Below are 12,078 nucleotides of genomic sequence, written 5' to 3'. Positions count from 1 at the left end.
CAACCAAAGTAATGCATAGAAATAGTCATTTGTTAACATACAAACATGTAAATGATTTAATGCGGTGTGTTGGTAATTTTGAAACAGGACAATCGAGTTGTTTTGTGTTTTGTTTATTGATGTATGAGTTGAATATGGTTTAATTATACATAGAGTGTCTATACATATAAATATTAGGAGAATACTTTGGATTTGTTCTTAGTTAGGCCTTACAAATAAATGCTTTGTATAAATGTTGTGAAGAATAGGCTCAGCCTATGTGTATAATATAGTAATCTAGTTTTTGTACATGATAGTTTCAGGCAAAATTGTTTTCATAATTTGCCCAGAGATCATAGCAAATCATAAAAGACATTTTTAGCACTGGTTAAGAAATGAGAGCGCGACAATTTGTGTCCATTCGGAGGCATTCATATAAATAAGGCATCCAAACGTGCAGAAATTGACGAAGTTAATTCAAAGGCATTCCTCTTTTTTGTTTGTTTCCACTGGTCGAATAGATTACAATGTTAGTAGGTCGCAAAAACAAAGCAGCAATGAGCCGAAATGCGGCTTATTGGGGCATCGTTTTGGCTCCCTTAATGTGCAAGACAAAACTCAATTCTGCTCTGGCCCCAGTTTCAGTACTTGGATGAACTGGCAGGGCAGAGAAAGGATGAGTTTTTTTCACCCGGCAAATTTCAAATGCAAAAGTTGCCGGCGAAATTTGCAAGGATTTCACAAAGTTATATAAAGTTAGTATTCCATCGTTATAAAGGTTAAATTTCGGTTGGCTTCAAGATAGTTAAGACTAATTCCATTTAGCTTGCGGTCTCTCTCTTCTTGTTCAATAGTTGTTTGTTGTTAAGAACTAATCACTTAGTTTATGGCATTTCTCACTAGAGAAATCTAAAAAGTTTCATTTAGCTCGAGCTTACTGGTTGACTTACAACTAATTACTGGTTACGAGTAGTTGAAGACTAACGATTAATATTCGCAACTGTCGCCCTTGCACTGCATAAAAAGGTTCGTAATAAAAAATTAGGAAATACTACACAATCGCAGTGGCTTGTAAAAAATAAAATTACAAATTACAATTCGGTGGGTTGGCCAGCGAATCTGGAGCATTAGTTGTGGCGCGGCCGCTTCACCATCGCCCCAAAGTGTGCCCCCAACCCAAATCCACCGCTGGAGCTGGAAGTGGCGGACGAACTGGGAGAACTGGTGCGCAGTCGCTTTGCGGGCGATAGTTTCTTGGGTGCCTGGGCCAGACGCTTACGCTCCTTCATGAACTCTGCAAACAAAGGAAGAAAAACGAGTGTTATTAATACGTGTTAGGTGGAATTGCCAAATCAAAGTCAGCTGCTGCATTTCCGGTTGCCCCTGTTCACAAGTCATTGATCCCTATACAGCAGGCGCCGCCTGTTTTTCTGTTTTTGCACATTTTGATTTCGGTTTCGGGTAGATTCCCAGATTATGGCACGTGGACGGCAGCACTTCCCTACCAGAGGGTTGCAGATCCGCACAGGGGTAGCAAATAAATGCCAGACGGCAGCCAGACAGTCGGTCTTTAGCCGGTTTTCAGGTAGTCCGGTGAAAGCAAGAGTGGTGGTGCTGCATAGCTGCATAAATTATGAACTCTAGCTTACTGGCCAAAGCAGCAAAAGTACACTTTAAGTAAAGTGAGTTGAGGCTTTAGGGGATTTAAAGGCTTCCCTACTGACCACCCGATGCGGGTGCATTTATAATGCTCCGAACAGACACAATTTTTTACGATTATAATTACACATGCATGTGCGAGTGGCATTTATAAAAAACGCTGAGTACAAAGCAATCAAAGGGAGGTTTGATAAGGCCACGGACTCTGGATGGTGGTGCATTGAAAGCCGATCCCCAGACCCCTCTCCCGTTTTCTATAATGAGGTCAGGCCATAGACAAAGCGGAGTCACAGCTGTTGGAATTTATAGATGCAGCCAGCCAGCCCGCATGCTATCGATCTGAAAACCAACCCCCGCGTTGTGGAGGATCAGAAGAGAATCATTCAGTTTAGGGAGATGAGGAGCTGGAACAGCTGCAGTCAGCTTTGACTAACCCTTCTGGACGCAAATAAATCTACCACAAAGCATTGGCTAATTGCTATAATTTGGGTCTAAGTTTTACGAAAAACGACCACAACTAAAAGGTTCTTTTCTTCCTGGGAAGTGAATATAAACAATAAATGTGAAGGAGTAGACTTAAAACCAATCAAACAACCCCTTGTGGAGTTTAGTATTGCACAAAATATTGGTTTGGCATAAAATCATTGACGAAAATCGTTTCACCGAGTTTGCAAAACGAGTTTGCAATAGTAGCACGAAGCTACTATATTCTGCAATTTAGATAATATTCTTTTGGGACTCTACAAACATAATTTTGAAAAATAATATCGTATCAGTCCGATTACAAAACAAGCCTGAAGTATTGATCATTTAAAAAAAACACCCTCAACTTCCTCCTGAGAACCGAAAATAAACAGGGAATAAACGGAAAGCTATGGGAAAACACTTTGTAACGTCTATCGAAGTGAAATGAAGCCTGACCCTGGGAACCGTCAAGCTTTGCTGATCAAAATGGTGTAGTGGTGGTGTAGAACAACCCCGAAACTCACCTGTGATTTTTGGTTGTCTCTTGCGCAGGACTATGGAGGATGTGTTTGTCGTGCTGGAGGAGCTAAACCGCATGGTCAGCGACTCGTCCTGGGAGTCGTAGCAGGATTCATTATCCGTGTTTGACTCTAGCGAGGAATTGACCAGATTGGAGCCAAAGTTCTCCCGTTCTGAGCGCTCGTTGACCAAAATGTCCATGTCGCTAGGACTTGCATCCGCGGAAGGACGTACGTGGGCGGCCCGGGTTAGGGTGTACATCTCTGGGGCGAAGCTCGACTCCTGGAAGCTGACGCGCTCCCAAATGTAGGGTGATTTTTCGGCTAAAGGGCAACCGGCGCGGAAGTCAAAGCCCCATTTTTGCGTGGCCCGTTCCTGATGGCGCTCCAGTTCGGAATTAAAGGGTCTAAAAATGATATTTTATTAGCTATTGGTCATAATCCAACTGTTATTATAGAAACTTACGTTTTGTTGGCTGTACCCTCAGCGGATTTGGAGCTACCGAAGAGGTCACGCTTTATGCGATTCAACTGACGACCGCAGGCCAGATTGCGACTCACCGCCGGACTGGTGCTCATCTTGCAGAACTCACTGATCATCACAGGATTCAGGACACGGGCGCTGACCATGTTGATTTACTAGTCAATATATATTTTGCGATCCCCTAGTGTTTTCTACTCTGTTTTGAGACGCACTTTTCTTGCCACTTGTTTGCGAATTACACGCCAAAGCGAACTGTCAAACTTTTGGCGCCAAAACTTTGTGTTCGGACAGCCCCAAAAGAGAGAGAGGCAGTCTCCACACGAATACAAATCACGGTCTCCACACGAGAGCGTGTGTGTATGTGTTCAGAGCGAGTGTCCGTTGTGTGCGTTGTGCTGCAGCTTATTTTACGTCTTGTTGCCTTCAAAAGTGAAATTTCACGCTGCAATTGTTTATAAAATAATTATAAACAAATGCCTTGATCCAATAGCACTTGGTCACTGTGTTTGAATGGTGATTTGAACACACTACACTGCAAGTCCCCTCACAAAACGAAACGTTTCCGCCTCTCGTTGTAGTTTTTGTATGAGTTAGCTGCAGCACTTTTGTATTATGTTTGTCTTTACAACTTGCAGTCGTTGTTACAACGATGTTTATTAACCTTTTTGGATATGAGCGCACTGCGCACTAGGGTTTTAAATATAGCGCTACCGATCAGAGCAAACCTCTCTCGACGAACTCGGAGAAACGAATAAAAGATAAATAAAACACTGGGCAAAAGCAAACGTCAAACAACCACCAGAGGCGTTGCCAACTGGAAATGCAGAGCGGTTCTCGCTCTCTCTCTCTCTCTCTGCAGCAACCCTCGAATTCGAAAAGATCGTGAAAGCAGCAGGAGCGAAAGAGATGGGGAAAATGAATGCGCTTTTAATGTTAACCATATCGAAAAAGCAATGCACTTCTTTGAATTGTTCTAAAGTCTTATTTACCAAAAAATACTTAGAAAAAGAAAAGTTTCCTAACAAAATTTAACTATGGCATCTGATATGAATTTAATAGTTTTGATTTTATAAGCTTTCTAATATAATTATTGATTTCTAAAATCCTCATATAGTTCAATAAATAATACGTACAATATATTTTCATTATTTCCTGTTAAATAATATTCAAAACTCGTAAAGGTATTTTTCATTTGTAAATAGTATTCTACCAGGTTTTATTTTTAATGTTTTTGAAATAACCAATTGATGTATAAGTTTAAACAGTTCAACGTTCCGTCATAGAGCGTATCAAGAAAGTCGTCATAACTTCCAATTCCTCTCTCTCTCACACCCTATGTCTCCCACTCTCTCGCTCGCCATCTACCCATCCCTGTCCATTTCCATCCGTGTGTTCTGTTCGCTGCCTTCTTGGTTGTTGTTGCATCGGTGGAGCTGTACTTTTAGTGCGATTGCGATGGGAAGATATGAAAAAACGATGTTTTGGTTTCGGTTTGTTTGGTCTCAAACTGGATTTTAGCCGTCGAAGGGGCGTGGCAGGGGGCATTTGGGGCACCACTTCGTTTCACTTTCCTCGTGTTGCCAAGGGGAAAATCGCGCTTGCATTGTGGGGCACTGGTCCACCAAATATACATTTGAATCTACGATGTATGTATGTATATACATATGAAAAATATTGTGCACGTCTAGTTCGAATTTCCTTGTGGTGCTTGCATAGCACTGGGTATTTCAAATTTCCGTTATGGTTCACTTTGTGTAACGCAAGTCTTCTGCTCATTTCGTGCTGCATTTTCAAAAAGTTTTTTCCTTTCATGTGCAAAATCGTAAAAAATTAAATTACACTACGAAAGGCAATAAAACGAGATTTATATTGTTTGAACAAATCCAATTAAATAAGAAGGAAAGAATTGGGACAAAGCCTTGGAAGTCAGATTCGTAGACTAAAGACATCATTTGCTTTGTCCTTTGCACTCGACGAAATAATGAGAAAACCCATTGGCTTTCCACACAAAAACCCGAGAAAAAAAAAAACAAGAAAAAACGGAGTGCAATCACCCCAAAAAAGGCAGAGATCGTTTGACGAACGTTCGATTAGGCAGCATCATCCCATCCATAATTCGTTCCTTTCCACTCCCATAAGATCCGATCCCTTGTGGTTCGGTTTTCTGTTTATGGGACACACCCTCCCTCAAGAAGAAAAGCAACGTGAATTTACACACTTTATAACAAATTTGAGAATTCTACTGGCGTTCGGCGGCAGTCATGCCTGAAAACATAAACAACTCAAGAAGGAGTCTTGCGAAAGGGGAAGAGTTCGTGATCCCTTTAAGTAATTTCCTCCCGGGCAGGATATCCTGGCAACTGTATGCTTTATATGGGTTGTGTCAACACACGCGGAAAAACAAAAAAGGCGGAGAAAAGAGGTGGAAAAGCGGTTCTCAAGTGTACCGCTTATGAGGGCAGATCCTAAAGGATTGTCGTGGAACGTGAGGGCATTGGATGGCACTCAAGGTATTCACTTGATTGGAGTCTTAAATGCTGGTAGGATCGATTTGGATCTTATCCGAATTCCCTAAAATGCACTCAAAGGTCCCCCCGAGCAGATAGGAGCTATCATCAGTGTTTCCCAGTCAAAGGTCGCGCGGTCGGTAGAACATTATCTCGTATCTACTAAAACCTCAACAAAGCCCAGTCCTGCCTGGTCTCGTATAAAATATACGTTACACTCATTTCGAATGCAACGCGTCTTATCGCCTCAGCACACAGCGGACAATCGAGCCGGCCCATTCCACCCCAGGAGGAGGCCAGAGATATCCCACTCTATATGGCAACTCATAGCCAAGAACCTAGTCCGATCCGCCACGTGTTCCGGTGGGGGTGCAAATGCTCAGCGAGCATGACCGGCCTGCTAAGTAACGCTCGAAAGTGGCGTAAGATATTTGTTTGAAACATTCTCGGCTCCGTAAGAAAATTACCATAAAAACTGTTCGGCGCACGGAACTGTGACCGCAATTTTGGAAATTTTGCTAGGCAGGTGTGCTACGTCTAAGGACATTTCAGGGGTTCAACCCAACTTGTTGTGGGAGTGGCTCCATAAGAACTAATAACTTTTAATAGGTAAGAAAAGGGCCAATTGGAAATGTATACTTTTCATAGTAGACACCGAAAAGGACGTTAAGATCCTGAAAAACCAGAAATCTATTAATTGATTTTTAATATTATGAAACTTTTTTGGGATAACTTGAATTAGGACCCAGGGATTAATTGCACTAATGACCATCTGAGCAGCAAAGCCATTTATATAACTCAACCACAATCGTAGCGATCCCCATCAAAACACCAAAAACAACCCAGACGATCTACTCCAAGTGTTACAAAGCATTTCTTCCTGGCAAATGACCAATCATTAATATTACGAAATCTCTGCGCAGGACATTTATAAATGACTTTTTTGGTATCTTGGATCTTTTGCTCGGACAAATTGCGGTCGGATCGGTAGTTATTGATGGATTTCCCTTAAAGTGGAATGCAAATAGTCGGGCAAGTATGCAAATATTTGGACTGGCTACCGTACAGGCTAATCCTTTGCTGATCCTGCGGCTACTGTGCTACTTTCCATTCAAGCGATCAATCATGGAAAAGGCACTTGTGCTGACCAACTTAAGCAACTATCATGACAACTCATTTTATTAGAACAGTCTCTCGGTGGACAAACATCCAAGGAGGTTGTGTGAAACGGTTCCCTGTTCCTGGTAAACGCGTGGAAAACGTGTTTTGGAAAATACTCATTGTTGGCTCAGCGTGATGCGAGAAACTCGTTTTATCAGCCAAGAAATTATAAATATTTATGGAAAACCTTTTGAGCGAACGCGGACCCAAGGAAAGATAAACAAACAGAGGCACGGAGTCAAGAAGTTGTCAAACGCGAAGTATCTTAGGTCAGGAAAGCAGATCAGTCAGAGATGTATCTCCTGGTGTCTATTTGTACATCCTATCTGGCTGTCTTGCGCAGAACTACCCCAATAAAGGAGGAGGAAACCTCAGTCACTTTGTTGGATACATATTCGGCGTATTAGATGACTTTAGACTGGGGAGTGCCCATCTCCCCGACCAAAACTCAAATAATAATAAAAAACGCATTTATGACTCGACTGCATTGGGTGAGAAACGCCATAAAGCAGCGAGGCAATCGGCGTCGGCGATCGTTTAACGTAGAGAAGTACAGAAAACCGAAATCCTTTCGAAAATCATCCACAAAACAGGTTGGAAAAGGGAGTCCGATAGTCAGATGGCCATAAAAGACAGGTAGACCGCTCGGTCATTTGGGGGTTTTCAATCACAAGACGAATTTATTAACAGGGGGAAAGAAAACCAATGACCCTTCTCAGATTTTGATCATGGGCAAAGATGCAACAGAACGAAACAAATAAAATAAGAAATGAACCAAGATGAAAACTCAAATCAACACTGTGTACAGTTGTGTGGTATGCGTTCAACTGATGGATTCATTCTGCTCCCCATCGTCTTCGTCTTCGAGGTGGCGCACTACAGGCGTCTGTTTCGGTTTCATTCGCCAGAGAATGATACTGCCATCTTGGGATCCAATGGCACACACCTCGCCATCCGGACTGAAGCTCAGTGCTAGCACCGCGGATGGATTTTGGGATGCGTAGAGACCCCTATTAACATCTGTGTCGTAGTCGTACTTGAAGGAGTAGCCCATGTTGTTGCCGCACACGTAGATCTCCTTGTTCGGACTCAGCGATGCCGCAGTCACCTTGTAGGGCAGCTTCCGATGCTTGAGCACTTCGAAGCTCTTGGGGTTCAGGAAGATCACTCCGCCGGCATAGGCTATGGTCACTATATCGCCGCTGTGGTGCAGCTCCATCGACTTGACGTGGTGTGGCAGGAAAATAGAGTTGGTTCTCGTGCCGCTCCGGCAGTCCCACATCCGCACAGTGCGATCATATGAAGAGGAGAGGAAGCAGTGTTCCTCCAAGCAGAAGATCACATCCCTCACACCGCGGTTGTGGCCATGGAACTCCATTAGGGGAGCTTTCACCGATTGTTCAATGTCGAAGAGGGCGAGTGGGGATTCCTGATCGACGCAGCCGGTCAACAGGCGAGTGGCCTTCGGATTCAAGTCCACACAAGCTACTGTTTTGGTATGCCTAAGCTTCTTCAGCTGTTTCCCTAGCAGGGCATCCCAGACTCGCACTTTGCAGTCTGCACCGCCACTGGCCAGGATCTTGGCATCGTGGCTTAAGGATACCGACCACACACTGTCCGTGTGCTTGGTTAGGTTGGTAATACAGTCGCCAGTTTCGCCGTGTCGCAGTGCTGCAACTCCATCCAGTCCGGCTGAGGCCAAAAAGTACGCAGTATCGTAGTCCCTGTTAAAAGATAACTCCACCACTGAGTCCGAATGTCCCAGACACAGGACTCCGATTTCATGCCTCATTTTATGTATTGATTTTAAAAAAGTTGCTATACAACTGAACGACACAAAGTCATGGACTACTAGAGCGTACAGATTAATAATTCAATAATTTCTTTGGATAGCCAACAAAAATAGGAAATTACCAACACCAGTGAATTGCACAGTACGTTTAGTTAAAAGATCTGGATTTTACTTATTCAAACTTCCTTAAACATCCGAGAATTCTGCCATCTTGGCAAGTATCCAGGGCACATAGGTGGGTACATCCATGTAGTAGGCCTTTTGACCAGCTCCGCAGTCTTGACTTCCAGTGCTAACCACACCAAACTGTACGGTGCGAGCCTTGCCGAAGAACAAGGTCGTCCATATGAGCGGTCCACCGGAATCCCCTGTGCACGTGTCCACATAATCTCCATTGGCGCAGAGGAACGAAGTGTCCCTGCCGTCAGTGCACTTCTCAGTGTTTATATAGACCTCCATTGTACTGTTGGCAAAGCGGCGACTTTCCGTTCTTCCCCAGCCCACCGCCATGTAGGATTGACCCAGCTGCATGGTAAACTCCAAGAGTTCGTCGGTCAGGGGTAGACATATGGGACGTATGTGATCTAAAGAAACATATTTTCGAAGGAATATATTAATCTGAATCTTTTCATACTTATTTGCATGTAAGGCTAACTATTCTTACCTTTAAAGACCACTTTCTTGTTTAGTTTTATCAGGGCAATATCATACCCGGGATAAAAGAGGTTAAACTCCTCGTGGAGAATCCACTTGTCGATGGTAAATTCCTCCACGGGCGGAGCGCAAACCTGTATATAATTGTAGGTGGTGCAGTCTCTTCTGGAATTAATGTCAAGCTCTCCCAGCCACACTCTAATCCTGTTTTAGATCCAGGATCAGAAATATAGTCAAGAAAGGATAATACAAGTCTTACTTACTCCTTAGATCGGGGACACATTTTGAAGCAGTGCGCGGCAGTCAAAACAAAGACTAAATCAAGCAAAATGAGTATTTTGAACTGGGGGAAGTGATTTTGGTTTTTTTTTAGTATAAATACGTTCTGAGATAAGAGCGCCTCCACAGCGGCACATCTCCATATCACCGGAAATGTGAAGAAAGGCCATCCAAGGCTGGGACATCAGAGACGATCTCCTGCCGCCGGTGATCCGCCGTCGAAGCCTTTGGGCGGGAATCAGATTCGTTAGGACACCGCAATCCTGTTGTGTCAACTGTTCGTAAACCAGAAGCTCGCGTGGTGTCCAATCCTCTCTTCCGGCTTCAGAAGAAGGTGGGCAGCTAAGGCAGAGAATGCCCCAAACCAGTGCAGTGATCGCAAGAGGACTGTTCATGATCCGAGCTCAGATGAGAAACTGAAAGCCTATGCACTTTGCTGTCTATAGCATATTCTTATCGCCGTTTGTAATCAGTTCGTATTCCCAGAAGAGGAAGTATATTAAGTAGTATTATTATTATAGAATAGAAGAAGAACAACGGTTTTATGTTTTTATAACCGTTACGCTTGGAATAAAAAGTATATTCGATTCGTTTAAACGCATCCTGATAGATATAGGATGCGTTTCCGACTATATGGTTTATATATTATTCATGCGGATCAAGAGCCGAGACGCTCTGGTCATGTCCGTTCGTTGTCCGTCCGTCTGTCCGTCCCGATGTATGTCGTGATGCTTGGAACTACAAAAGCTAGAAAGTTGAGACGAAAGTACCCATTATCGAAGTCCTTACTAATAGCTTACTCCACCACCCAGCCCGAGTGTCCCAGATACAGGACTTTAATCTCATGGCTCATATTTTGTAATTGGTTTTAAAATTCTTGCAATACAACTCTGCCTAATGTGACTTTTTCATTTTCGTATTTTGCTATTGAAATTTCTTGATGCGACTACCGATCTGCACAACACAAAAACGTGAGCTACTAGATCTGACCTTCGGGTGACCAAAAAGAATCGAAAACTATCAACACCAGTGAATTACGCTGTATTCGCATCTTGAGTTAACGGAGCTAGACATCCGAGAATTCTGCCATCTTGGCAAGTATCCAGGGCACATAGGTGGGTACATCCATGTAATAGGCCTTCTGACCAGCTCCGCAATTTTGGCTTCCAGTGCTGACCACACCAAACCGTACGGTTCGAGCCTTGCCGAACAGCATGGTCGTCCACATAATCTTCATTGGCGCAGAGGAACGAAGTGTCCCTGCCGTCGGTGCACTTCTCGGTGCTTATATAGACCTCCATTGTACTGTTAGCGAAGCGTATACTCTCCGTTTTTCCCCAGCCCACCGCCTTGTAGGTTTGTGCCATCTGTAAGGTAAACTCCAAGAGTTCATCCGTCAGGGGCAGGCATATGGGTCGTATGTGATCTGAGCAAATTTTCATTATATCATTATCTATTGCTAACATCTTGTGTGTTTAACTTTGGCATTCTTACCTTTAAAGAACACTTTCCTGTTTAGTTTTATCAGGGCAATATCATACCCGGGATAAAAGAGGTTAAACTCCTCGTGAAGAATCCACTTGTCGATGGTAAATTCCTCCACGGGCGGAGCACAAACACGTTGGTTATCGTAGGTGGTGCAGTCACTTGTGGAACTAAACAAAAAAAGTCTTACTTACTCCTTAGATCGGGGACATATTTTGAAGCAGTGCGCGGCGGTTAAAACAAAGACTAAATCAAGCAAAATGAGTACTTTGAACTGGGGGATGTGATTTTGGCATAAATACGTTCTTAGATAACGCCATCCAAGGCTGAGACATTAGCGACGATTTTCTGCCGCCGGTGATCATTAGACGAATCGTTCGGGCGGGAATCTGATTCGATAGGACACCGCAATCCTGTTGTGCCAGGTTCTCGTAGACCAGGCGCTGACCTGGTGTCCAATCTTCCCTTCCTGCTTCAGTTGAAGGTGGGCAGGTAAGGCAGAGGATGCCCCAAACTAGGGCAGTGATCGCAAGAGGACTGTTCATGATTCGACCTCAGATGGGAAACTGAAAGTGCACTATAAAGCGCAATTTACTATCAATAGAAAATGCTTATCGTCGAATGTAATCAGTTCGATTTCTCAGAAGAGCAGGTATAGTAACTGTATAGAAATATAGTACACTCATTTACTGTGGTTCAATGAATAGGATTGGTACTTGGATTTTTAGCAATATTTACTTAGGATTTCCGAAACGCTTTCTTATCACGTAACAAAGAACTCTGCTTAAACCGAAACGCGAGGCGCCCAATAAAGAGCTTCCCCGTCGCTTCCCCGCTTTTCCTTTGCCACTTTTAATTTAATAGAAAGCACACAGCCCCAAGGTCCTGGGTGGCATCCTGATTGTGCCAAAGTCGGTATCCGTCATCACTTGTTAATCTCACTTAAACGTTTCAGCGGATATTGTATGGCCCGCATACCCGAACTTTTTTCGGCAAACAGCGGAAGATGCCAAACTACTCGCAACTTTGTCGGCAAAGGAGCGCCAGGATATTAGCAGGGTGCGAAGGACGTGGGGCACGTAATGTATATTAAAT

The 12,078-nt window shown here is 43.6% G+C and overlaps 3 protein-coding genes and 1 pseudogene across 3 annotated transcripts; all 4 read right to left on the bottom strand.

The window, feature by feature from the left end:
- Positions 1-1,014: 1,014 nt before the first annotated feature.
- LOC6608394 (cyclin-dependent kinase inhibitor 1) lies at positions 1,015-3,861 on the bottom strand. Its single transcript, XM_032714611.1, has 3 exons — positions 3,088-3,861; positions 2,628-3,028; positions 1,015-1,273 (listed from the first exon to the last, which is right to left on the bottom strand). Exons 1-3 carry the CDS (start codon positions 3,249-3,251, stop codon positions 1,107-1,109), a joined length of 732 nt encoding a protein of 243 aa, XP_032570502.1. The 5' UTR covers positions 3,252-3,861; the 3' UTR covers positions 1,015-1,106.
- A 3,573-nt stretch (positions 3,862-7,434) lies between these two features.
- LOC6608393 (serine-threonine kinase receptor-associated protein) lies at positions 7,435-8,588 on the bottom strand. The gene has a single exon (XM_002033091.2). The coding sequence runs from the start codon at positions 8,563-8,565 to the stop codon at positions 7,597-7,599; it is 969 nt and encodes a 322-aa protein (XP_002033127.1). The 5' UTR covers positions 8,566-8,588; the 3' UTR covers positions 7,435-7,596.
- A 108-nt stretch (positions 8,589-8,696) lies between these two features.
- On the bottom strand, positions 8,697-9,989 carry LOC6608392 (serine protease grass). The gene is made up of 4 exons (XM_002033090.2): positions 9,602-9,989; positions 9,483-9,534; positions 9,230-9,423; positions 8,697-9,149 (listed from the first exon to the last, which is right to left on the bottom strand). The coding sequence occupies exons 1-4, from the start codon at positions 9,891-9,893 to the stop codon at positions 8,752-8,754; spliced, it is 936 nt and encodes a 311-aa protein (XP_002033126.1). The 5' UTR covers positions 9,894-9,989; the 3' UTR covers positions 8,697-8,751.
- A 100-nt stretch (positions 9,990-10,089) lies between these two features.
- On the bottom strand, positions 10,090-11,531 carry LOC6608391 (annotated as a pseudogene).
- Between the last annotated feature and the right edge of the window lie 547 nt (positions 11,532-12,078).

Source organism: Drosophila sechellia, chromosome 2R (assembly GCF_004382195.2).
Source record: "Drosophila sechellia strain sech25 chromosome 2R, ASM438219v1, whole genome shotgun sequence".
In the NCBI taxonomy this organism is placed as follows: Eukaryota; Metazoa; Arthropoda; class Insecta; order Diptera; family Drosophilidae; genus Drosophila; species Drosophila sechellia.
This window is presented reverse-complemented; position numbering and strand designations above follow the sequence as displayed.

Coding starts and splice junctions, on each gene's coding strand:
- LOC6608394 (XM_032714611.1), bottom strand. CDS start 3,251: ATGGTCAGCGCCCGTGTCCTGAATCCTGTGATGATCAGTGAGTTCTGC. Junction 3,029..3,087: donor GAGGGTACAGCCAACAAAAC/GTAAGTTTCTAT, acceptor TATCATTTTTAG/ACCCTTTAATTCCGAACTGG. Junction 1,274..2,627: donor GAGACAACCAAAAATCACAG/GTGAGTTTCGGG, acceptor CTTTGTTTGCAG/AGTTCATGAAGGAGCGTAAG.
- LOC6608393 (XM_002033091.2), bottom strand. CDS start 8,565: ATGAGGCATGAAATCGGAGTCCTGTGTCTGGGACATTCGGACTCAGTG.
- LOC6608392 (XM_002033090.2), bottom strand. CDS start 9,893: ATGAACAGTCCTCTTGCGATCACTGCACTGGTTTGGGGCATTCTCTGC. Junction 9,424..9,482: donor ATGTGTCCCCGATCTAAGGA/GTAAGTAAGACT, acceptor GATCTAAAACAG/GATTAGAGTGTGGCTGGGAG. Junction 9,150..9,229: donor CAAGAAAGTGGTCTTTAAAG/GTAAGAATAGTT, acceptor ATGTTTCTTTAG/ATCACATACGTCCCATATGT.